At 43.1% G+C, this 27,758-nt stretch overlaps 1 protein-coding gene across 2 annotated transcripts in view; it reads right to left on the bottom strand.

Annotated features, from left to right (window-relative positions):
• Window positions 1–24,449, bottom strand: part of pibf1 (progesterone immunomodulatory binding factor 1) — a 72,529-nt gene extending 48,080 nt beyond the window's left edge. The window contains exons 1-9 of one of the 2 annotated variants that reach the window (XM_042080810.1): window positions 23,665–24,449; window positions 23,399–23,499; window positions 18,080–18,278; window positions 17,268–17,387; window positions 16,825–16,958; window positions 13,248–13,356; window positions 11,204–11,415; window positions 9,521–9,646; window positions 1,989–2,087 (exon numbers count right to left, since the gene is read on the bottom strand). In XM_042080810.1, coding sequence (XP_041936744.1) covers window positions 1,989–2,087; window positions 9,521–9,646; window positions 11,204–11,415; window positions 13,248–13,356; window positions 16,825–16,958; window positions 17,268–17,387; window positions 18,080–18,278; window positions 23,399–23,499; window positions 23,665–23,910 — 1,346 coding nt within the window. In that variant the 5' untranslated portion in view covers window positions 23,911–24,449. The remainder of the gene's footprint in view (window positions 1–1,988; window positions 2,088–9,520; window positions 9,647–11,203; window positions 11,416–13,247; window positions 13,357–16,824; window positions 16,959–17,267; window positions 17,388–18,079; window positions 18,279–23,398; window positions 23,500–23,664) is intronic. The other variant, XM_042080811.1, reaches the window with a different exon arrangement.
• Window positions 24,450–27,758: the final 3,309 nt, after the last annotated feature.

Raw genomic sequence — 27,758 nt, 5'->3', positions numbered from 1 at the left:
TGTCCAGTCATTTAATTACCAATGTAAACGGCAGGAGTTACTAAAAGGTACAGTGACTTTGTCTGGAAGTGTGGTCTATTGTCAGATGAAATGAAAATTTCGCTCATTGGCTAGAAACATACACGTGTGTTTGCCATGTAGAAGAATGACTATACTGAAAAGAACCCCATACATTATGGTGGAGGTGCTGTGCTATTGTGGGGATGTTTTTTTCCCCAAAGGCCTTGGGAATCTGTCAATCTCTGACAAGACACTAAACGTTGGTCATGATTGGATCATTCATCAGGTCAATGAACCAAAACAATGATCCAGATCAAAACAAATATGGTTTACTGAACATCTGATTTCTTTATGAGATTTTCCTTTTTCTCAAAAGAAATTTGTTTCCCTTCAAGGTTGGATTTTTCCTATTTTTTTTCATTGTGAGATTACAATAAATCACGAACAGATTAATTTTTATACCCATTTTTAATCAACTTTAGCAGAGGTGCCAATGATTCTGGAGGGTACTGTACATGAGAGGTCACTTCTCTGGTCTTATGTGTGTGTGTGTGTGTGTGTATGTTCACAGGCATTACAATCCTGTCTGTCTTCTTTACAGAATGCAAAGTTGCTCATCCTTGCGTGCCAAATCAACTCTTGCAAACAATCGGCACTCATAATTACAGACATGAGAATCCTAAAAAGGTACACTTTCGCTTTAGGGCTTTTTTTTTTTTGCTGACAAGTCGCCTTTGATAGCTCAGTAACAGGCACTTTGAGGATGTTGAACATTACAGTGTAAAGCCTGAGAACATCCACTAATTACTGATGACCTTTTCCCTATACATCTCATGCCTACCTTTGTGTGTGTGTGTGTGTGTGAGTGTGTGAGTGTGTGTGTGTGTGTATACTTAATGCCGAGGCAGGTAAAAACATGACAGAGGAGCTGGACCCCATCTGACCTCATGAAGAGCTCGTTATTAAAGTGGCGCCTGTGCTGTGATGACGAGTCAGGTCATTACACTATAACCGTTTCCAAGGCGCCGATCTGACATTCATCTGTTGTTAGAGACAGAAGTCAGTTAGCAATTTAGACCAGCAGCAGTGCGTCTCAAATGCGTCTGTACGTAGCTCATAACCGCTTCGGTGTGTCGTCATCGTCTTGCTGTCCCCTCGTTCTGTGATTGGTTCCTTCGTTGAGGTGAAAACAAAGTCCATGGAATCCAGGTTGCCTAGCAGTGTGAATAAAATTGTGCGCATAAGGCAGCATGGGAAAGCCCAGGCTAGTTTGTGGGCATATTCTGTCCAACCACAGTGTATTTTTACACTTTTCTTCTATTTTTAGAGTGCATGTGAACCGTACACATACAAGAACTCCATGTTAAACACATTGCTGCATCACATCAGACATAGGCAGGGTAAATTGATTAGTTTATGGATCACTCTCACATACGTCTTGTTTGAAATAGTCTGTCAAACAAGACGGCTGGAAATCATACTTTGCGCCGATATATTTGCTTTTAATAGTCAACGAACCACTCGGTGAGTTGCACAGTTTTGAAAACGAACGTTAAGGGTTGTTTTAGGACATGTTTGAGTAGCCTACAGTATGCCTATTGGCACCCACCCTGAGCAGTCAAAGGCGATTCAAAACGAGTCAGAAAAGTCGAGACAGGACCAATCGTCAAAATTTCGGTGTCCACCACTCTAGTTCATCCAAAACAAACCAGAAAAGGGCCTTAAAGTGCTAAAAAACAGATTTTTTCTTTAACTCAGGGTAAGTGGTAAACCTCCTACAACTAGAGCCCTATGGCATTATTTTGTTAGGAGAATGAAGCCATACAGCTCTTCTATTAGGAGGTTTACCCCTTACTTTGAGTTCAGTGACTAACCCAGGTTTGTCACTAAACCATGTACATGGAATAGCCACCAGGTGTCTCCAGGTGATCAGGGGAGGTGTCATGCATCAGGTGAGCTCAGGTGTGAGAGGCGATGGAGACACTCACTGGTCCAGCAGCTGGTCGTGTTTGGCCTGCGTGTCCCTCTCTGCACTCACGGCCCGCTCCTTCTCAAGCACGGCATTGTCCCTCATCTCACGCAGACTCCTGGGCCAGAGAAAGAGGGAAAGAAAGAGATGGAGAGAGAGAGACGGGGGAAAGGAAGAGAGAAAGAGGGAGAGAGACGAGGGGGAGAGGAGGAGAGAGAGAAAGAGGGAGAGAGAGGTGGGGTGAGGGAGGAAAAGGGTGAGACAGACAGGGGAAGCGGAGAGAGAGAGAAAGATATGGGTGGAGGGGGAGAAAGAGAGAGACAGAAGGAGAAAGAAAAAAAGAAAAGTGGAGAGAGAGGGAGGGATAGAGAAAAAGGGAGGGAAAGAGAGAAAGACAAGTTGAATGAGTGGCATTTCATCACAGGCGTGCAACTAAGCAGCTGCCTCTGCGGGGGGTATCCATTGTGAGTCAGGGGACAGAGATTACCCTGGGGGGCATCAGCAGATCAGATCTACAGCTGCTCGTGCATGACTCGGGCTCTTCACAAATGTGCTAGAGAAATAAGGTGGCCTACCATGACTCAACAGAACAAACAGCAGAACTTACCATGACTCAACAGAACAAACAGCAGAACTGCCCACACAACAGAACAAACAGTAGAACTGCCATACATATAAACATGATTCAATCTTACACAATAAAACAATAAAACAACTACCGGTACAGTCTTCAAAACACAGCTGCTCTAAGCATGACTCTGTGTGTGTGCTACAAAAATACATTGACTTGACTCAACAGGACAAGTGAACCATCGACACCTACAGAAGACAACAACAAAGCACTAGAGGAGTCTCAAAACCAAATCCACCTGTTTTCACTGGTGCTCCACCAATCAAAACAGAGTAGTCTCACTGTACCCCAGCCAGTGCATAAACATCATTAAAACAGGCTCTAACAAGCAGCAGTAGCATAATTGCTAATAACTAGAGATAATAGTTCTGAAATGCATGATTGTGATGATGCACATGAGAGACCACCACATGACATAACAGACAAACACGTCTGATTAATTAGACCTTTAGCGTCAGTGTGCTACCACTACAGCTAGTGGCGGTTGCTGCTCTTTGGAATAGGGGAAGCTCTGATAAAAATTGCCAATTATGAAATTATTATTATTATTAAGGTGCTATATTGTTCTTTGAGGGCAAATATGATTCCAAAACCCAGAATAGACCAAACAGTATAGAGTTCTGAGACATGGCAGCTTGGGGGGAATTCAAATAGGCAAGTAGTTATTTCTCTGTGACTATTCTCTACATTCATCTGCCTTGCTGTTTCATTTTTAATCTCCCCTGGTGGGCTTTTAGCCAGGCTACACCGTTATATAGCGAGCTATCTAACTTAGCCTAAATACACAACTGAAACAAAAGCAAGTCACAAACTCTGTAACTCCACATTACAGTTTTATTTACAGTATGCCATTTACAAAGACAAATAGAAACCGACTGTATTGCTCCCAAATTATGAGAATTTGAGCTGCAACCTGCCTTGCGTCTCGACTTCACCTGCCAACACTAACGTTAACGCATCCCCTGAACTTACTTGAAGCACTTCCTCTCAGACAGGGCTCGAAATTAACCTTTTTTCTCAGTGTCCCGCAGCAGTCCCGAATTCTACTTGACACGGTCCCGGACTTAACCACCAGTGTCCCAAATTCAAGTTCTTGTTTTTTTCCCATTCTACATAATAAACAGCCTAATAACCAGTAACTTGCATCACTTAATTAACTCATTCTGGTCCACCATGTAAGTTCTGAACACTTAATTTATTAAACACAATTTTATTAACATTAATCATCTGCTGTTTCAAACAACACTCATTTTCAGAGGTTGCGCTTTTGACTCTTTTTTTGAGGTTGTGCTAGACGTTCTCTTTGTCCGTCGTTTTGACAGACAGGGTTGTAAAACATTCTGTCAATAATATATTTTCACGTGTCTTTAATTTCAATGTCAGTTTGGTGTGATGGTCACAGATCTCAGTGAAAACAATCAGTGGTGTAGTGGGGATTTTTAAAGTGGGGGGACGCAATTTTAATGACATCATTGCAAAAACCGTCACGCACCTCCACATACATCGGTGCGTAAGGCCAAAATTACCAGCTTTCTTGAACATGAAATCGAATAAAAAAAAAAAAAAACAATTAAATGACATTGATTAGCTTCAAAATGTAGCATAATGTCTTCACCCAAGCTACACTTTTCCGCCAAAGTCTATGAATATGGTCTGTAGCTTTTACTTTTGTTGTTATCATACGATAAACAGACAAACCATAATGTAGAGTAGCCTATGTAATCTAGTAGTAGTAGTAGTCTAATCTCCTTGACGCATAACATGCCGCGGCATGGCTTCATTCATTGCCACACGTAAACCATAGCAATAACAATAGCACAAGCAGGATTCTCGCATTCAACACGCTGTGTGGTCAGCGTAGCTCAATTTGAGGGGGCGTCATATGAATGTCATTGCGAATGATTAAAGGGGTGGTTCAGGATTTTGGACATAGGACCTCATTTCCAAGTAAGCAAGTGTGATATTTATCAGTGGAGACCGTTTTCAACACGTTTCATCCAGTCCTTCTAATTGCAGAGTTCGCAGGTGCTAGGCTAGCGCAAGTCAACGGTATGTGCTAGCCTGCCACTAAAAACAGTCTTACCCACTCCAAAGTACACCCAAGGCAAATAAATTATAACGCCAGACTATCGATGTAAATGTCTGTATTGATAGTTTTATTTCTAACATTATTCTATCCTTGCATTTCAACGATCGCATTACATTTTGAGGGACTAGTGTCTTAACAGCGGCGGAATTATACTTGCTCCAGTTAGTAGTACTGCGCCAAAAAGTAAACAGTAAAGCGCACTCCAATGGGGATACCTAGTAGTAGCCTTGGTAATATCAGTCCGCCGCTGAGATGCAAAATGACTACTACCAACTTCAGGGAACAAAGTATAACTATTGCAACGCGATGCGAGGGTAGTTGTATTTCTTACACTATTCTATCAACACAGACATTTACATCGATTGTCTGGAATTTGCCTCGAGTGTCCTTTGGAGTAGGTAAGACTGTTTTTAGTGGCAGGCTAGCACATACCGTTGACTTGCGCTAGCCTAGCACCTGCGAACTCTGCAATTAGAACGACTGGATGAAACGTGTTGAAAACAGTCTCCACTGATAAATATCACACTTGCTTACATGGAAATGAGGTCCTATGTCCAAAATCCTGAACCACCCCTTTAAAATGCAGAGGTGCAGTCAATAAAACAAAAAAATAACAGAAAAAAAATAACAGAAAGAACATTGGGCAGGCAAGTGCCAGTAATTTAAAATGTTTTTGTTTGGATGAAGTAGCTGCACACTGCACCAATCGTAAGTTTTTCCTAAAGTTGTTCAGGTTCACCGTTGGGTCATTACTTATGGTAAAACCTTATCACTTATATTGGAGCTCCCTCGTTAAACATCACTCGTATTACTCACACATGCTTATCGTGTCATTTTGACCACTGGATTAGCCTACCTGCTTTCTGCAAAACACAAACGAAGGAATTGCAGTAGTGGGCCATGAAGATGCTTGCTAGATTCGGATACAGGCAGTTGTATAATCTATGGTTTTCTAGCCACTTTCTAGCTACTTTCGGGTAACGCGGAATGACGAGCTGCTGCAGTTTTTAACGTCTTTAGGCATGGTGGAGTGCTACAGCATGACGATCATTCTTGAATTTTATGACAAAGAGGCCTAATTGGAGACATTTGCGTGATGCGTTGTTATCACTGGTAACAACAGTTGTTATATTAATAAACAGTGTTGGGAGTAACGAGTTACAAAAGTAATGTAATTACTGTAATATATTGCTTTTTGCTGTAACGCAGTAATGTAAGGCATTACAAAAAACTATTGGGTAATATTTTACTCGGTACAAACTTCAGTAACGCGCATTACAATGCATTTTAACCTGAAATTAAGTGGTGTTATGTTTGATACATATTCGCAAACAACTGAGCAAATAGCAGAACGTATCTCCCGTTACTGGTTGAAGATGACTGTGGCTGGCTGCAACTGACTGGATGGACATAAGCCTACGCTCATTATTTTCAATTTATCAGAGACAACTAGGATATGAAGAACAGTTAAGTGCACTTTGTGTGTGAAACCGAAAGATCTCTATACCTCGAGAAATAGCACAATTAATTTAATGACACATCTAGAGCAGTGCCACGCATCTTTTTGATTCTTGATAAAGCATAAATGCTCTTCATGTCAGCTTCGTGCTGGGAACTTGAATTAAAGAGAATGAAGGGATAGAAATGTAAAAAAGATGGGGACTTGGACTTTGTGACTTGGACAGTGACTTCAGACTTGACTTGCGACTCCACTCAAAAGACTTCAGACTTGACTTGGACTCGAGCTTCGAGACTCCTGAACAAGCTGTATTTCATGCAATTATTGCTTTTTTAATCTAAATTTATTAATGTATTTCTATTTTATTTTACTGCTACATATACTTTGTGAAACGTATAACGAGCGGCATGGCCCCTTTGCCATAATGTGCAATGTAACACATGCGTTATGTGCGCACACTCACAAATATAAATGCATTAACCATGGCGACAAGAAGTCCTCCCGGAGTTGTGCTTTTATCATTACTTTCGGTTACAAAAACTGCACAGAGGAAATAAGCGAACAGTTACATGCAAGGTGTGTGGCACCAGGATAAATGATGCCTACTCAACAACGTCTGATTTCATCAGCCATCTCCAAACGCACCCAGATAGGTCAGTCACTTAGGCCTAGCATATATCGTCACAGGTGACAAGCTAACCATCGCAAAGTGTTGTTCTAATGCTGGGAACAGGCAGGGATGGGCAAAAATACATCAGAATGAATTTCAAAATAAAATACCTAATACCCTCATTTTTAATGTATCAAAATAAACTACACAATACAGTAACCATATTATGTATCAAAATAAAATATTGTAAAAACCAAGACGGCAGATTCCTAAGGAAACGCAAGCACCCATCCCATTTGAGTATCTTATACTGTATTTGTCTACCAAAAATGACATTGTAGCCTATATAGTGATTCGAAGAGCAGTAAACAGTGTTGTAAGGCTGCGTGTACAAAACCGCTTCTTTACAGATCAGCTGGCTAACGCTGCTTTTGCCAGCTGCCCGTTACGCCAGGTCAAATTTTGTATAATTTTATTCAGACGAGAAAGATACGTTTAGATTCCCATGTAAACAGTTTAGGAAAAAAGTACCTATTTTTAAAAAAAATGCTTTGCCATTTTATCTACTATCCCAGAGTTGTCCCAGACATCATTCTATTGCGTCCCGGGACGTCGGGACGTCGGGACATCGGGACATCGTTAATTTCGAGCCCTGCTCTCAGACATATGCTGTCAATCATCAGAGATTGGGCCGGGCTTCCCTGGAAATGACGATTTTGTGGCGTTTGTCCAATAAAAGTCTAGCTTTTTTGCACTGAGATCAGCCCACTCTGTAGTGCCATTGAAAGTCCAGTGAAGCCGAGCGTCTATGGGTTTTGTGCATGGTTTTTTGATGGATCGTGTCGTCGCAGCAATGTATTACGGGTGCGAAATCACGATAAATGACCGGCAAAACCTTATTGCTGAACAAACTAGACATGAAGTTGAACACGTTTTTAGCATGTTCTAGTTGGAATAGTAGGCTAATGTAATACAGTATTATTTGATGTGATTTTCCGTGATATTTTAGGAGGCTGAGCTTCCCCTGTAGTCTTCGAGCAGGGGTCTCAAACTCAAATGAGATGGGGGCCACTTCTGCCAATGTCATCTGATTGGAGGGCCACGTCAGTGTTAAAGTGGGGCAGTCGTGGCCTACTGGTTAGCACTTCGGACTTGTAACCGGAGGGGTGCCGGTTCGAACCCCGACCAGTAGGCATGGCTGAAGTGCCCTTGAGCAAGGCACCTAACCCCTCACTGCTCCCCGAGCGCCGCTGTTGTTGCAGGCAGCTCACTGTGCCGGGATTAGTGTGTGCTTCACTTCACTCTGTGCTGAGTGTATTTCACTAATTCACGGATTGGGATAAATGCAGAGACGAAATTTCCCTCGCGGGATCAAAAGATTATATACTTACACTTAAAGAATAATACAAAAAAGAACGGCTATTTCCTAAAATTGTTTTTTTCAAATACTGTATTTTCAAACACAAAACTACAAACAGAAAGTGCAAGTATTTTTATCTATTTTTAGACACCCGTGCTAGCAACCTTAGCTTATAAATAAAATAATGATAAAATAAATATTAATACAAATTATAAAAACAAACAAAAAAGCATAAAACAGGTAGGCCTATGTGTGTGTTTCACAGCAAATAAAAATATTTTCCTCTCATAACTTTTTTAAACCTGGCAAACTAGGCGTCAGGTTTAATAAAGCAACACCATTGGATTTTTATATCAAAATTTCAAAAGGCCATGGCTTGAAAGTCCTACTGTAAATGTAAAAATCTTTGAGTATAAAAAAAAGTTTATGAAGGGGGTAAATTTACCCATCTAATTTGCCACTGGATGGCAAGCACCTCAAATTATGCACCTTTCAGTAAATACTGGATGAACATATTTGGGCAGGTTTACTTTCTTTTTTGTCATATTACCCACATACAAATTAACAGGAAAACACCTAAGATGTACTGTATAGGCTACCAACAATAGTAAACTATTACTAGCCTATAACCACAAGGCCTACAATAAAGTATCCTGGTCAAATCAGTTCCTATCGCGGGTGACTTTGTAGTTCTTCAGAGCCCTATTTCTACTAGCCCTGCTGTCTGTACCACGTCCATTACGGACACTATCATCACTATTACCACTGGCACCTCCAGCTATGTTGGGCAGAGGGTCGAAATAAGCATGGAATGCTTAGTAGACACCGTCATATTATACACGCAAAGACGCATTCACAGACGCACCGTGACTATCACTGTCAATAGACGATCGATCATAATCTCCAAAAGGATATTCTCCTTCAGAATCAGAATAGGTGAATAACATAAGACTTCATCAGACGCAAATGTTTTCTATTTCTGCTTCGATTTGTGCAAAACTATGGCCTGCATCGCTTCCGCGTCATTAAAAATGCACGTCCTTGTGTTTCTCGCGTGTAGCCTAATACAAGTATTTTCTGAAAACTTTGTGCAGTGATTTTGAGTTTGAATCAAGCTCTGGATGTCTAGCACATAGTGGAGAAGAGTACAAATGAGATGTCACCGTACTTGGATCTATCGTCTATTTTAATCAGTATCGTTGTTTGTCGCAATTAAAAATACCCTCAAGGGCCGAATTACATTATTATTTTGACATACGTCGCGGGCCGGAATTGGGCCGGCCGCAGGCCGGGAGTTTGAGACCCCTGTCTTAGAGCAATCGCCTCTGCGCTAATGGTAATAATTGTGGAGGTTGGTGTGTGAGGTGTCATTCCATGCCAGTGCAGCAGGGGGTGCTCTTACCGGTTCTCGCGTTCGTACATCTCCTTGGAGGTGCGCTGCAGACTCTCCATCTCTTGGCTGGTCTTCAGGCGGATATTCTCCAGCTCATCACGGAGTTTACTCTCATACTCACTCTTATAGTGGTCCCTGGAGAGGAGGAAGAAAGAGGTTAGTACACACGCACGCACGCACGCACGCACGCACACACACACACACGCGCACACACACACACGTGCACACACACACACACACACATACGCACGCACGCACGCGCACACACACACACGCGCGCACACACACGTGCACACACACACACACGTGCACACACACACACGCACACACACACACACGTGCACACACACACACACACACGTGCACACACACACACACACACACACACACACACACACACACACACACACGTACACACACACACACACACACGCCAGACAAATTCCAGTTTTTGGCCTTTGCTGGCCTGTATGTATGTAACGTTATGTAACTTTGTTGACACCTCAGTCAGAGCGGTGACTTTCTGTACCTCAGGTAGCGACACCTCAGGTAGACCAGTGGCTTTCTGTACCTCAGGTAGCGACACCTCAGGTAGACCAGTGGCTTTCTGTACCTCAGGTAGAGGTACTTCAGAGAGAGAAGTGGCTTTCTGTAGCTTGGGTAGAGGTACCTCAGGTAAAGCAGGGGCTTTCTGTTCCTCAGGTAGAGGCATCACACAAACAGGCATCCTACAAGTCTGGTCAAGTTAAAATGCATAAGATCATACCTCCACTGTGGATGCTACATCCACAGTCATTTGGCTGGGCTTTCATCCAGGGGATTTAAAACAACACTTAAGATTACACACTTGTATGCAAAACAATGGACTTCCCCTGGGCGAAGGACATTTTCTTAGTGAAAAACAGCAGCAAACTGACATTCAAATAAATTTTGCTAATGGTAATTTACAGTTGAAAAACAAATAACCCTGGTGGCATTAGCAATTGTGATTTCAAGTGTTCAGGGGTGCCAAGACTTTGCAAGGGAGTTTGTAAACACCATCCATGCACACACACCTAGCCATGAGACATGAATCCCTGAGCTGGGACGCTATGTACAACTCATGTCTTTCAGCAGCTGCACCATGCAAAGCTGACCATGTCGTGTAGTGATGAGGGGGGGGGGGTCAGGTACACCTGACACCAACTACAGCGGTTACCAAACACCAAGCACCCAACTGAAATGGAGCCTGTGCTGCAACAATTAGCTTTCACTACAATCATTACCATCTATGTTTAGGTACAAGAACGTTTTTATGGTAAGAGAGTGTTTCAGAACATAGAGGAGAGCCTCTAGCCTCAGGGGGGGCTCTTTAACCCTTAAAGTATCGTCACACCGGTGTGATGGGAATGTTGGGAAATGAATGTTCTAAAGAACATCTGGGTTCACTGAATTCAACCAGAGAGAGGCTCTGAATTCAACACAGAATTTTAGAACCTTCAATTGTTGCGGATCGGAATCTTATGTTAGAATGTTCAAAAACCCACAGCATCGCCATTCAGGAGTTTTACTTGACAGTATATTCCCATCATAAAGTGATATGCATATCACAGTACTCTAACCCCCCTGCCCCTGCCCCTGCCCTCACCCCTCACCCCTGCCCCTGCCCCTGCCCCTGGGTGTGAGAGAGGGCCCGGCTTTGCCCCTGCCCACCTTACTGCCCCTGCCCTTTGTCCGTCTGACCTGGAGGTGAGGTATCTGTCGTAGGCGTCCTCGCGTGCCCGCTTGGCGTCGTCCAGCTGCGTCTGCAGCCTCTCCACGCGGTCGTCTGAGTGGGCACAGCGCACGTTCAGCTCCATGTTCTGCCTGCTCAGGTACTCCTTGTCCTTCTGCAACAGAGTCAACGCCTGCTGCTGGGACGCCACCTACACACACACACACACACACACACACACACACACAGGCACACACACACACACATACACATACACACACACACGCAAATACACACACACACACACACACACCACATACACACACAGGCACGCAAACACACACACACACCACACACACACACACACACACACACAAACACACAAACACACACAGGCACACAAATACACCACAAATACACACCACTCACACACAGGCATGCAAATACACACACACACACACACACACACACACACACACACACACCACATACACACCACACACAGACACACACACGCAAATACACACACAGGCACGCAAATACACACGCAAACACACACACACATACACAGGCACGCAAATACACACACACACACACACACACACCACATACACACACAGGCACGCAAATACACACGCAAACACATACACCACATACACACCACACACACAGGCACGTGAATACACACACACACACACACACACAGGCACGCAAATACACACACACACACAAACACACACACACATACACACCACACACACAGGCACGCAAATACACACACACACACACACACACACACAGGCACACAAATACACACACACACATACACACCACACACACAGGCACGCAAATACACACACACACACACACACACACACAGGCACACAAATACACACACACACACATACACACCACACACACAGGCACGCAAATACACATACACAGGCACCCAAATACACACACAGGCACGCAAACACACACACATACACACAGGCACGCAAATACACACGCAAACACACACACACACACACACATCACATACACAGGCACACAAATACACACACACACACCAAATACACACCACACACACACACGCAAACACACACACATACACAACATACACACACCACACACACACAGGCACGCAAATACACATACACATGTACGCACGCTCAGCAATACAAAGTGATCACTTCAACTCAAAAAAGGTAAATTAACGAAATTAGAAGACACAGAAAATGGCTGTTAGCATCCAGCCATAGAGGTGTGTGTGTGTGTGTGTCATTATGGACTAAAGGTCTGATTTTGTTTGTGTGGATATCTCGGCATCTAAATGAAGTGGCGAGATAATGCTTATTGCCTCACAAAAAAATAAATCTAAATTGCATTAAGGACAGCGATACCAAATCCGGGTGATCTGTATCATAATGTCTACAACAGCTGTTTCCTCTGCCCAAGCCCACTTAAAAGTGAATACAAGTTTGTATGAGTATATATACTCTTTTGATCCCTATATAAGTATAAGTATGAGTATATATACTCTTTTGATCCCTATATAAGTATGAGTATATATACTCTTTTGATCCCTATATAAGTATGAGTATATATACACTCATTTGATCCCTATATAAGTATGAGTATATATACTCTTTTGATCCCTATATAAGTATAAGTATGAGTATATATACTCTTTTGATCCCTATATAAGTATAAGTATGAGTATATATACTCTTTTGATCCCGTGAGGGAAATTTGGTCTCTGTATTTATCCCAATCCGTGAATTAGTGAAACACACTCAACGCACAGTGAACACACAGTGAGGTGAAGCACACACTAATCCCGGCGCTCAGGGAGCAGTGAGGGGTTAGGTGCCTTGCTCAAGGGCACTTCAGCCGTGCCTACTGGTCGGGGTTCGAACCAGCAACCCTCTGGTTACAAGTCCGAAGTGCTAACCAGTAGGCCACGGCTGCCCACATCTCATAGATCACTCTCTCTCATTTAAAAGTGAATACAAGTGTGACTCATGGGTCTCTCCCTCTCACCTCTGTGAGCAGGTCATTCTTCTCCTTGGTCTGGGCGGAGTGTGTGAGGTCCAGCAGCTCCAGTCTTGTCCTCAGTTCCCTCAGCTCCGCCTCAAACGTGTCTCGCTCCCTGTGGACACACAGGACAGGATAAGACAGGACAGTCTCACACACACACTCACACACACTCACACACACACACACACACGCACAGACAGAGACACAAACAAACACACACACACACAAACACACACACGCACAGACACACCCTTACACACACACACACACACAAGCACAGACAGAGATACAAACAAACACACACACACACACACACACACACACAGAGAGAGACACAAACAAACACACACACACAGAAAGACAGACAGACAAACAAACAAACACACACACACACTTACTAACAGACAGACACAGACAGACAGAGACAAACACACACAGACAGACACACACACACAGACACAGACAGACAGACAGACAGACAGACAGACACACACACACACACACAGCTACAGCAGCAAAACAAAAAACACAAACATATTTCCAAAAAAAACACAAACATATACACATATTGCCAAAAAAACACAAAAATATACACATATTCCCAAAAAAAAACCACAAACACATATTTCCAGACTACACATGTTCCCAGACTTTTCCAGGTCTGGAAAACAGCTTTTCATACTTTTTCAGACCTACACAAGCTCTCTGTGGTATCATGGCTTACCTTCTGCACCTGCTATATAACCGACACCAGTTTCAGTCCAAAATATAAACAGTAGCAGCCGTTTTCAGTGATTTGCATTCACTGTGATCTGTATTCACTTGTGCAGTAATTTGACCTGACGTATCTGCCTGTCTGTGTGTGTGTGTGTGTGTGTATCTGCCTGTCCCTTTAGTCTAAAGGTGAAAAGACATCTGCCAGGCCTCTCCCATTAGTCTAAAGGTGAAAAGGCATCTGCTCAGGACCACTGTGCCAGTCTGGCAGTAGGATTGCTCTTCCACCCAGCGAGTGACCTTCACACTCGCACAGGAGTTCTGCTGTCCAGCCACACAAGCCCTGAGACCTGTCTACTCCCCCCTGCCACCTCCACAAGCCCTGAGACCTGTCTACTCCCCCCTGCCACCTCCACAAGCCCTGAGACCTGTCTACTCCCCCCTGCCACCTCCACAAGCCCTGAGACCTGTCTACTCCCCCCTGCCACCTCCACAAGCCCTGAGACCTGTCTACTCCCCCCTGCCACCTCCACAAGCCCTGAGACCTGTCTACTGCCCCCTACCACCTCCACAAGCCCTGAGACCTGTCTACTCCCCCCTGCCACCTCCACAAGCCCTGAGACCTGTCTACTGCCCCCTACCACCTCCACAAGCCCTGAGACCTGTCTACTGCCCCCTACCACCTCCACAAGCCCTGAGACCTGTCTACTCCCCCCTGCCACCTCCACAAGCCCTGAGACCTGTCTACTCCCCCCTACCACCTCCACAAGCCCTGAGACCTGTCTACTCCCCCCTGCCACCTCCACAAGCCCTGAGACCTGTCTACTGCCCCCTGCCACCTCCCACCTCCACCTGTCTACTCCCCCCTGCCACCTCCACAAGCCCTGAGACCTGTCTACTCCCCCCTACCACCTCCCACCTCCACCTGTCTACTCCCCCCTGCCACCTCCACAAGCCCTGAGACCTGTCTACTCCCCCCTACCACCTCCACAAGCCCTGAGACCTGTCTACTCCCCCCTACCACCTCCCACCTCCACCTGTCTACTCCCCCCTACCACCTCCCTCCTCCACCTGTCTACTGGCCCCTGCCACCTCCACCTGCCGCCTGACTGCTCAGGTGTGTCCCAGCAACAGGGCAGCCCTGTGGGCCCACACTGTGTTATAAGGAGGACGATGGCGCCCCCTACTGGCCACTGCACGGAATTGCCTGCTGATGAAATATTCCACAGAATTCCTATTGGTCATGTTGAATGTTTTTTGCGAAGTGCAGTTGAGACCTATGGAGTGAGATAAACGTCTTCATTCACAAATATATGTTGAATTAACGCTCATGTGATTGGCCGAAATTGAAAGAGACATCCGATAGGTTGCATGGACATAGATTTTGACAAAAAAGCATTTGTGAATCAAACTGCGTCCAAAAATGATGCATGCAGGGATGCGCATGAATGGCTAGTGGTTTGAAAAAGCAGATTTATCAGTCTGTAAATAAATAGAACACTGTTTATGAGTGATGCGCAGGTCTGTGTTTTTTTATAACCCACGCCCGCCCAACCCATTTTGGAGATCCAATCCGTCCCGAACCTGACCCGACCATCATTTGAACGATAAGTAGGCCTAACGTGGTTGCATCAATATCATGTAGCCATGATAATGTTACTTTACTTCACAAGATATTAATGTAGGCTAATAAATAAATGCAGTCAATGTAGTCTTGTCTAAAACAGTCTCTCTCTCTCTCTCTCTCTCTCTCTCTCTCTCTCTCTCTCTCTCTCTCTCTCTCTCTCTCTCTCTCTCTCTCCCTCTCCCTCTCCCTCTCCCTCTCCCTCTCCCTCCCTCTCCCTCCCTCTCTCAAACACATGCCTTAAAATGCAAAGTAGCATGCCGATATTACTCTTCTTGCTGACCATCAAATAAGCTTGGTGTAACCTGTCCTAAGCGGTAGGCTACCAACTACAACTTAGAGAAAACACTCATAAAACGCAATCGTAAATTAATAAGAAGACCAGGATGACTTTGGCTGCACAATATTAGGCACAATATTAGGCCATGCTATAGACTAATTCAACTAAACTTCATTAGCCTACAGGCTAGTGTAGACGTCTGTGGAGTGTGTGGAAAGAGTGAGCTGAGCAACTAGGGCATTGCCAGATCATCGTGGTTAGGATCTAAATGTTATCCGTTCGCTTTCATCAGGTGTTTTATGAAATAGAAGCTAATTTAGGCCACCATCTGGATAATTAGAAACTACTGTTTCATTTTATTATATGGATATATAGGCTTTGTCCCCTACGATGGGCTAGTTTTGAATCCGATCAATTCTGGTGTGCATGTGCATTTGAGACAGAGACAGAGACAGAGAAGGAGAGGGGAACAGAAGGGAGAAGTCTCACTTTAAACTACTGCACACACACATGAATATGTTAACCCAGAATGTTGCTTTCTAACGAATTTGACCCGACCCACCCGCAACCCGCAATATTACCTGTAAATCTCACCCGCCCACCTTCGGGTCATAAGCCGGTCTGTATAAACTACTGTTTATTTATGTGATTATAGTTTTGTTTGTTTCTAGGAATCGTGTAAAATTTACTTGTGAATTAAGAAACTAATCTGACTTCATCGAGATTCACTCTCTCTCTCTTTTTTTAATGATCTGGTGAATATCATTAATCTAATATAATTGACAGAGCACAACAAAGTCTATTTCCTGAATTTAATCAGGGATCAGTGGCCTCACAAGGAACAATGAACAGTGTGCACCAAGCCAACAGAAGCAGGCAGGTTCACTCCTGTGTCCCTCACGCTGTATCCTGTGCGATGCAGTACCCTGTTTGGCCACATGAGGGCAACAGAGAGCACTCACCGTCTGATGCGGTCATAGTTCTCCCGCTTGTAGTCGCCCTCCTGAATGAGCTGCTTGGTGTCGGCCAACTCCAGGGTCAGACGCCGGCTCCTGAGCTCCAGCTCGGTCCGCAGCCTCCTCTCCTCCTCATAACTCTACAGGGCGGAGTGTGTGTGTGTGTGTGTGTGTGTGTGTGGGGGGGGGGGTGACAAGACGGAGATGACAAGGGAGAGGAAAGAGGGCAGAGGTGAAGAAGAGAGAGAGAGACAGAGAGAGAGAGAGAGAGAGAGAGAGAAGAGAAGACGGTGGTGGTGTGATTTTCTCCCTCACGGTGTGACACATTCCAGAACGCTTTGGTGACTGGGCTAGCCAGCTTTCATCTATCTGGTGCTTATAGGTGTTCTATCCCTGGTTGAATAAAGGGTAAATAAATACATATTTTAAAAAATGAGTATGCTCTGTACCTCCATGAGAGACTTCAGCTGCCCCCTGTTGCTCTCCACGTCATCCGACAGGGCATTCTTCCTCCCCTGAAGTTCCGTCACCAGTGATCTCAGAGGGGTCACAACCTCATAGAAGCGCACCTGCACAAGGTAAAAACATTACATTACATTACATTTCATTTAGCAGACACTTCTTGACCAAAGTATGTCAGCTATATTACAAGGGATCACATTGTCCCCGGAGCAACTTGGGGTTAAGTGCCTTGCTCAAGGGCAACAGTGGAAGCCGGGAATTGAACCTACAACTTTCAGGCTACTACACGCTAGCCCAGCTCCTTAACCACTACACTACCACCGCCCTTAAAAAAAACACAGCAGGTAAGCCACACAGACCCCTCTGTAGGGACAGCTCCATTTCCGTTGGTCCTCTTATGTTCTATTACCCTGAGTATTTTATGTTCCTTTTTTATTCTTTACTTTTTAAACTATTATTTGACTATTGCCCTTCTATGATTTTATTAGCTATTGCGGTTTGCTTTTGTTTATGTAAAGCACATTGAATATAAAAATGCGCTATACAAATAAACTTGACTTGACTCTCAAATATGTGACAGTTTGGCTGAGAGATCTCCCACAAGCTACAGGCCCCATCCGCGCCTTAGCCTGCTAACCCTGGATGGCAGTTGGCTTCATCACAGCTTTTGTTCTGGGGGGTATTTACACGTTATTTCAACTGTTGCATTTATCCCAAGTATGTGGTCTTGGGATAAATCTGGGTAAGAGTAAACCTCCGCACACACTTAAGTAAAATGATTGCTACTGCTGCTGCTTACCGCCACATACTCCGAGATGGAGAGCTTGTCCTCGGGCAGCTCCCTGAGCTCCAGGTAGCGCTCCTCGGTGAGCTCCAGGTGGTGCAGGCTGCGCCGCACGTCCCCAGCCTTCTCTCCCAGCTGCCGGTTGGTCTCCTCCAGCTGCTTCTGCCGCAGCAAGATGGCGTCCATCTCCTGCTTACGCAGGGCCTGCTGCTTCCTATCTCACACAGCGGATGGAAGTAAGCAAGTGTTTATTTATATTAAATTAAATTAAGACATAACAAACAAACAAACAACAACAACACAACAACAGTCTATATATTAAATTAGTTCATTAGTTAAATATAACCAGTTGAAATGGCCATGGGCAATGATGTTTTGATACATATTCGAGCTGAGCTGAGCAAATAGCAGAACGTATCTCCTGTTACTGGTTGAAGATGACTGTGGCTGGCTGCAACTGACTCGATGGACATAAGCCTATACGCTCATTATTTTCAATTTGTCAGAGACAACTAGGATATGAAGAACAGTTAAGTGCCCTTTGTGTGTGAAACCGAAAGATCTCTATACCTCACGAAATTTAATGACACATCTAGAGTGGTGCCACGCTAATCTTTTTGATTCTTGATAAAGCATAAATGCTCTTCATGTCAGCTTCGTGCTGTGAACTTGAATTAAAGAAAATGAAGGGATAGAAATGTAAAAAAGATGGGGACTTGGACTTAGGTCGCAAAAACAGTGACTTCAGACTTGACTTGCGACTCCACTCAAAAGACTTCAGACTTGACTCGGACTCGAGCTTCGAGACTCCTGAACAAGCTGTATTTCATGCAATTATTGCTTTTTAATCTAAATTTATTCATGCATTTCTATTTTATTTTTACTGCTACATATACTTTGTGAAACTTATAACGAGCGGCATGGCCCCTTTGCCATAATGTGCAATGTAACGCATGCGCTATGTGCGCACACTCACAGACATAAATACATTGACCATGGCGAGAAATCCTCCGGAGTTGTGCCTTTTATCATTACTTTGGGTTACAAAAACTTTGTGCACAGAGGAAATAAGCGAACAGCTACATGCAAGGTGTGTGGCACCAGGATAAATGATGCCTATTCAACAACTTCTGATTTAATCAGGCATCTCCAAACGCACCCAGATAGGTCAGTCACTTAGGCCTAGCATATATCGTCACAGGTGACAAGCTAACCATCGCAAAGTGTTGTGCTAATGCTGGGAACAGGCAGGGATGGGCAAAAATACATCAGAATGTATTTCAAAATAAAATACCTAATACCCTCATTTTTAATGTATCAAAATAAACTACAAAATACAGTAACCATATGTAGCAAAATAAAATACTGTATTTTTGTATTTTAGAAAATACTCAAAATACTTTTTTCAAGGTAGTATGGAAGCACTGCAAAAAAAAGCTTTTTTTTTTTTTTATCCCAAACATTTAGCCTATTAATACAGTAAAAAACAATACAATTTGGCCCGTCATACCAAATAGTATACCGTATGCAAGTTCATGTAGTGTGATCAGAAGAATAATTCAAGAATTTACATTTAGTCATCTACCTGATGCTTATCCAAAACGTCTGACAGAGCTTTCAATTAACCACATTATAATCAATAGGCCAAAATCATAATTGTGTATCTGTGCCGAATTTCGTAATTCAAGTCTAGTGCAGAACTGAATAAGAAAATCATAAGGCTATGTATCTTGAAGTTCCAGTATGTGAGAAACTTGATATACCTTAATATCTCCAACCTCAAGTATGCAGCTAATAAGGAAATATAATTGTTATTTAATCAACTGTGGAATGCAGAAAAGGATGCTACAAGGAAGGGAATTCCCACTGTGGAATGCAGAAAAGGATGCTACAAGGAAGGGAATTCCCACTGTGGAATGCAGAAAAGGATGCTACAAGGAAGGGAATTCCCACTGTGGAATGCAGAAAAGGATGCTACAAGGAAGGGAATTCAAACACACTCAACACCTTATAGTGCAGCAGATTAGTAAAAAAATCGTTCACTTTGGTATAGAAGCATGAAATTTGGCACAGATATTCTCTAAGGGTCATTATTTTGGAAAAAGGCGCTGGCCACTCAAAAATTCAATATGGCGGCCATTTTTCAAGATTGCCGCCATTGCTATTCAATGCTTATTATATCAATTATTCAAACAGTGATCTAAGCATATAATTTGATACAAATACTCTCTAAAGGAAATGTTAATGGGAAAAATATGCTTGCCCCTCAAAAATTCAAGATGGCCGCCATTTTTAAAGATGGCCACCATTCCTGTCGAATATTAATCATTTCAATTGTTCAAATGGTGATGCAAGCATAAAATTAGGCAGAAATACTCTTCAAGGAACACTCTTTTGGGAAAAGGTATGTGTCACTCAAAAATTCAGGATGGAAACCATTTTTCAAGATGGCTGCCATTCCTGTCCTATGTTCATTGCCACTGTTTCCAAAAAGTGATACAGAAAATATGCCACAAATATTCTGTTAAGGCCACTTTTTGGATGGCCAATAAAAAATTCAAGATGGAGACCTTTTCCAAGATGGCTGTCATTTCGGTAGTATGTACACTGATGCACACATGCATGTTAGCAAAAATATTCTAACGGCCACACTTTTAGAAAAAGGCAATTGCAAAGTGAAAAGTGAGTGTTGCTTTAATAGTGTACTCTGTTGGGACTGAGTTAAAAGGAAGAATTGAAAAAATAACATAAAATTATTTTTTTTTAAAAATAACATAAATTTAATTTTACCAGCTCAAAGGCCTTGTGGTTAGAGTGTCCAGCCTGAGCTTGAGAGGTTGTGCCCTGTCAAGTCATAATAAAGACTGTTAAAAATGGTAGCCAATGCCTCCCTGCTTGGCAGTCAGCAAGTGTTGTATTGGGGGCAACATATCCAGGAAGTTGTTCATATACATCATGGTCCAGAATCAGGAAATCGGCTCTCGCCCACTGCAAACTTACTTTTTTATTCACATTTGCAATTGCACAGTTCTGTGCAAGTGAAACCCAATCTAAAACATTTGCATCCTCCACGGCACTCTGATTTGCAGCCACACTTGGCTAGCTGTTCACAACTTTGTGCAACTGGTGCATTTGCTGTCCAGAAGACCCCCCATTGTTCACCAAGCTTTTTTTTATCTCCAGTCAGCAGGACTCTGCTTCTGACTGACACTGGGTTGCTTGACCCATATGCAGCCTGCCTGATATGCAGCACGTTTAGTGTGTTGAAGCAGAGCTGCGCTTGTTGGAGGAATGGCTTCATATGGCCTCTGCTTTCGGGCAAACATGTCAAGTCTAGCCTCATCTACACTGACAGCTGTGCTTGATCGATCATACAGCAGGACCACAAACTTCTCAAGGATCTCTAGGTCACTATTGTGAAAGAGTGGAATGTTGGTGGCAATCATTTTATAGAGAAACATGATGGGTAGGTGGTGATAGGAGGGGTTCCTTTGTGTCTGTCTGACAAAGACAACATTTCATTCAATCAGTTGATCTCTTGGCTGACATGGGATTTTCATTTGACATTTTGAGGGATTGTTGTCTGATTAAGGCCGAGGGGTTATCCTTTTACCACCTCAATCATAGACATAGTACACATTCAAGTATGGGATACAACTAGGTTCGGGTCACCTACACCAGATCATTCATCCAGTGCCATTTAAGTCCCGTGTGATCTGTACACCTTCCAGGTAAGCATACATGAACAAGTCATGTGTTGTCTTGGCTCGGCTCTCCCGTGCTGGCACAACCTGTCAATTCAGGTAGATAGATAGATAGATAGATAGATAGATATTTATTGATCCCCAGGGGAAATTCAAGATTGAATTCAAGGTGCGGCTATGTAACTACATCTAGCATCACCATTTGAAAAATTGATGTAAGGATTCAAGAGAAATGGCGGCCATCTTGAAAAATGGTTGCCATCTTGAATTTTTGAGGGACAAGCACATGTAAGCACAACAAAATGTTATGCCTACATCACTGTTTGAACAATTGACAATGACATTTAACAGAAATAGCGGCCATCTTGAAAAAATGGCCGCCATGTTGAATTTTTGGGTGGCCAGCGCCTTTTTCCCAAAAAGTGACCCTTAGAGAGTATCTGTGCCAAATTTCATGCTTCTATACCAATTTGAACGATTCTCTTGAAATATGCCATTAATCTGCTGCACTATTACCATCTATTGATGTCATTGTGGTTCATTGAGATATGACACTTTTTCTGTTAAAGATTGGCATGGAGACAATAGGACATGGTTGTCTTTGTCGGTGTCCTTATGTGAACTTGCACAGGTAAACTTGCTCATCTTTACTTGCGTATGACTTCACACCAGTGCTTCAGACCAGAGCTGATGCATCAACAATAGGCGTCGTCACTGAAAAGCTGTGAGTGTCTTTGAACACAGCTGTTCTCACATTAGCTGATTGCAATAAAAATAAACCATTGCTGCCTGATACAAAATACAGAGCCATTTCCTTCAACCTAATAAAATACAAATGACAAAATACTATTTTGTATTTGAAATACATATTACATGTTTCAGAAATACTACCCATCCCTGGGAACAGGCAGATTACATCTTTATAGTTGGCCATATGATGACATACTTAGGTTAATATTGTATTTCACCAGTTAGGGCACCAAAATGGCCAGCAGCGGCACTGTGTAGCCTATCTTGACATGTCTTTAAGTTTTGGGTTACAATATACAGGTAGTGGGCTAAAGTTACAGCATTTCTATCACAATTGACCAGACTTCGACCTTTTGTCTGCTTTAAAAAAAATTCTGGCTATGATTGTTCCTTGTATTGCATCATGAGCCATCACTGCGCCTATTGCATTCTACTGTTGTTTGCCTTAAGCCTAGCTTAGTCATTATGTTATACCACATCACCCTACATTAGAAGTGCAATGAGCTGCATTGAGCATAATAAACTGCATTTAGAATTCCAAATCCATATTTCTAGATATTTTGGTAAAAGTAACTTAAAAGTAATACAATAGTAGTGTAATGCCTTACAATTCAGAGGCAGTAATATTATAATGTAACAAATTACTTTGAAATGATAGTAATAAGTAATACATAATACATTACGATTTTGAAGTAACTTGCCCAACACTGACGGACAAACTCTATAAAGACCTTACAATTACAGGGACTTGTTTGAGCCTGACTCATTTTCCTCTTTGAACTCCGAGTTTAATACTACTTTCTCGTGAATCATACCAACAGACAAAGCCAGAGGCCAAGTGAGACTTTATGTTATTATATTTTATACTATTATGTCAGACCTGTTATCATCCTGTTGCATTTTCAGCTGGCTGTCCAGCCGAAGTGCCAGCAGTTGCTTCTGGTGCAAAGCATCATTCAGCCGCTCCTCCAATTCCTCCGTCTGATCATAAAAAAAACATTTCAGCAAATAATTAATTCAGCATGTGTTTGTGTAGTCGTGTATCCTACATTAATCGTGTAAACTAGCAACTATGATGGTTCACGAGGTTCCATATCTGTTTTTTATTCATGTACCACCTAAATCTATATACTATTATAGACTTACCCTTGTCAAGTGGTCGACTTTCAGGTTATCAATAATGAGGTTTTTCTGAGACAACTCTATTTTCAGAAGCTGAAGGTTGTGCAGCAGCTCTTTTCGCTCAATGATTTGTTTGATTTTCTGCGATTTGTCCTTTTCATCTGATGACGAGATGTCCTCCGTGGGTACCGTCGTCTCCAAACTGAAATCTTCAGACTCTATCGAGCTAGAAATATTCACCGACGGGTTCCTATGTTTTTTGGGTGGCATGTTTACTCGGTTAACGTGTATGAAATACGATAGTTGTCCAACCTTAGCTTGATAGCATAGGGTACCCTTACGCCTTTTAATGGCTGAACAATTCAAACGTTAGCAGAGATTAGCTAATCTAGCTAACGGTAGGTGCTAGACTCCTACGCTATTTACGAGTTACGATCAAGGACACCCAGCTTTAGGTCTTATTAAAACTCAAAGGACACACACCTCCTAAGCTTGCTATCGTTACCAAACCCGACCGACCTAGAGATAGCTGACATTAGCAATGCTGGAAATCTGGTATTTCCTTTAAGAGCCGATTTATCGAGCTGATCAACAACAAACTCATGGTCACGTTCTTGCCACTTTATATGATATATAAAACGCGTTTTATTTCTCGAACAAAGCCAACCTGGTTAATCTGCAGAAAGATGGGCAAACTAGCACCGCGATATTTGATTTAAGAGTCCCGCTACAACCTCTTGAAACCCGCGGCCAGCTGATGACAGCAGCTACTGGACAACAACAAACTGGAGAATGATCAACAAGTGTTTGAAGAGTAACTTTGATTCCTGTGAGCTGCGCTTGTAGGATATGGCGCCACCTATTGCACAAAGATGATATTGGACAAGCGAGCAACATCTGAATGCTGCCTAAATGATTTACAATGCTCTTGGAAGAGATCTCCAAGATTTCCAGCATTTTAGCCGTAAAGTTGTTATGACTGCTAAAACTGTTCAATTTTTGTGCATTATTAAATGGCTTAAATTGGCGTGCATTCTTAAAGAGTTATGTATTTCATCATATGGCTCCCTCTCTGTTCAAATGAAAGCCTCATTGAGAAACACGAGTAAGCCTACATGCACCATTTTAAAAAGTCAGTCATATTGATTTCCTTTGCAAATGCTAAAGATAAGACTCTTGAAAATTTCTTCCACACATACATCAAAATATACCAAGAGGTGTTGCAGCACCAGGAGTAAAACAAACAAAAAAACTAAAGAATGTAATAAAAAGCTCCAAGGTACTGAATCTATACTTTTTAGTGAATAACAAAGTTAATGTTTATTTCATAGCAAACTAAAGCATTAATCTCAGGATTTTGTGAATACAGTCACCACAAGAAATAACTGCACAAATACAGATTTTTACCTAGGAATTTTGCCTGACTCCTTCAGCAGACAAAACAGACTTTCTGTATCCATCTCCTTTTAAAAAACCACAGAGTGACATTGTTCTTCTGACATTTGGAGCCGAGAGGATTCAGTGCAGGTCTGGAGAAGGTTTCCTTGACCGATAATATTCACTGCTGACCCAATGCAGTCCATCCCTGTCCAGTCCAAGGTCAACCTCTTACCTCATAGGCTTATAACACATTAATACCCATTCAAATGCACCATTAACGATCATCAGTATACTGACATATGATATGACAGTATAGCAACACTTCGGATTCAGCATGTCTGGGGGAAAGTTGAGCACTGACTAGGAAGAGAAATATTGCTGACTGTGTATGAAGCAGCAGGGAGACACAAAGGCAAAATGAGACAGGAATGGTGTGATGGGTGGGTGTGTGTGTGTGTGTGTGTGTGTGTGTGTGGAGGGGGGGGGAGTATAAGGAGACGATGCAGAGAAGATGTGATGAGAGGCAGGCTGGTTGAAAGCAGTTTAATTGGTGGCAGCCAGAGATGTGGAAATGCGTTCTTGCTTCCTCCGCAGACACCAATCCGATGACCGACTGACTGCTGGAGAAGGGCAGCTCTCAAGGCAAAGTTCTGTAATGCACTGACTGCATACACACTCAAGAGTCTGAGTGAATCACAGAACTTCACCTGGAGAGCCAGTTTCTCTCTCTCTCTCTCTAGTGCACACACACACACACACACACACACACACACACACACACACACACACACACCAGGAAAGACCAGATGTTGCAGCCTGAAGACCCTTATGGGCACCCTGAAATCAAAGAAAAACCGAAAACACACGGTTAAGAATCTGTGAAATTGTGAGTTTTGTGGGCGCTTCTGTCAACAAACAAGTGTCTGAAGAGACACAGACAAAAAGACTTTAGTTTATTTCTATAAAATGTGTGTACTGGTATTCAAACAGCTGCTCACGCAATTATCTCTGAAAAGATTACCTGTGTGTACTAGGACTCTTTCAATGAAAACCATTAAAATGTACAAAATATTAAAATTGTTAGCAGGAGCCTCTGCCATCCCAGAAGTATGCGCTGTGGTATTCACATAGCACTTAGAGAACTCTACCTGCTACACCGGCGTGTTTATCGTTATCTCAATTCTAAACTAACACGTGTCAGACCTCAAGGTTGAGCCTGTGAGGTTAACAATTTGGGGGGGAGGCAGTCAGCCTATCCGTCAAGAAAAGGCTGACGTGTCTGTTTTCAGATTCAGTCATTTTTCTATATGTGACTTGGTTAAATAACACTCAAAGTTACACACAATCATTGGTTTGGGCATACTGTTTATGACGACCATTACTGTGATGCAGTAGGCTAGTTTGGGACTTAATTGTAACTCTGCCCGCAGAAAATGACAGTGATTGTCAGCATTCCAACTTCTTGCCCTTTAAAAACTTTTCAGTTAAATAAGTCCACAGTAGACAAGGCAACTATACATGTACAAACCAAATTCTACTGGGCAACAGCTTAGACTGAACAATTCACAACTTCCACCCATAAAAATGAGATGGAACTATTCCCATTCGGCAGCATATGGTAGGTTTTACATCTATCGTACCTGTCTTCCTGTAGTACCGGTGACCGCGCGGTCTGTAGCCAGCTGCAGCCTGCGGCTTGGATTCGAAGGACCGGGGGGATCTGATTCGAGTCCGGGGCGCTTTCAAGTTCGATGCAGACGTGGTGTATGCTCGTCTTATCCTGTTGAATCGCTCTTGTCGGCCGTCCTCAGTGCTTCTGTGCAGAACTGGTGAGGTGCTACACACTGCTGCTCAAAGAATGTCGACGTGGAGCTGCCAACCGTGAACGCGTACTCGTGGACGCGCGCAGCAGAGAGAGAAAGCTCCCTTTGGTGCACAGATGGGGGCTCGCGAGTTTGGTAAAGGTTGCGAGAGCCTCACGCTCTTGTCAGGTACCTGTCAGAATGCGGGGTGGGAAATGCTTCCCTCGCCATAACGGCGCTTGATCAATCTGTGGTTGGCAAGACTTAAGTGGGTCCCGTCTGTGGAATCCAGTTTGCGGGATCTATAGAGAATGTGAGAAGAGGTCGACTGACTGAAAAAGTTTACCAAATGAAACTTTTGACACCAGTTTAGTCCAACTATGTAGGCATAAAGTGAAGGGCTATGCTAAATACTCTTTCCGATAGTCCTATAGGTCTGAATGCCTGCTATTGCAGATGGAAAAGAAAATCACAGGGTCGCCAGGAAAGAAACCCATAAAACATTATAGGCCAGGCAATCGGGCACCAGACTGTTTTAAATCCAGAAAAATGAGCATCGAAGTAGACCCCCTCAGCCCGCTGAACATGTTGCATTATAGCCAAGGCATAATTTAGAAAATGTAGTTGCTTCACTGAGATATGTGCGCATTGTGCAATAGGCGAGTAATGAGACTTCAGTTCAAACTTTTACTATCTGTTGGTTGATAAGTTCCAGATCACATGCCGCAGAGGAGGAGTACATTTTAGTGCTCCAACACGAAGCTGTCAAGCTGAGAGGAGATATGCAAAGAATGGCCTACAATAACTCGGTAATCTGAACCACACTCCTCGAAAATAACTTTAACGCGTAACTAGGGTCAACTAGCAGTTGCAAGGAAACTTAACTAGAGAGGAGGCCCACTTTAAGTCGAAAATTCCATCAACGGGTGGCGTCGA

Source organism: Alosa sapidissima, chromosome 23 (genome assembly GCF_018492685.1).
Source record: "Alosa sapidissima isolate fAloSap1 chromosome 23, fAloSap1.pri, whole genome shotgun sequence".
Lineage (NCBI taxonomy): Eukaryota > Metazoa > Chordata > Actinopteri > Clupeiformes > Clupeidae > Alosa > Alosa sapidissima.
Note: the sequence above shows the minus strand (reverse complement) of the source record. Positions and strands in the feature narration are given on the sequence as shown.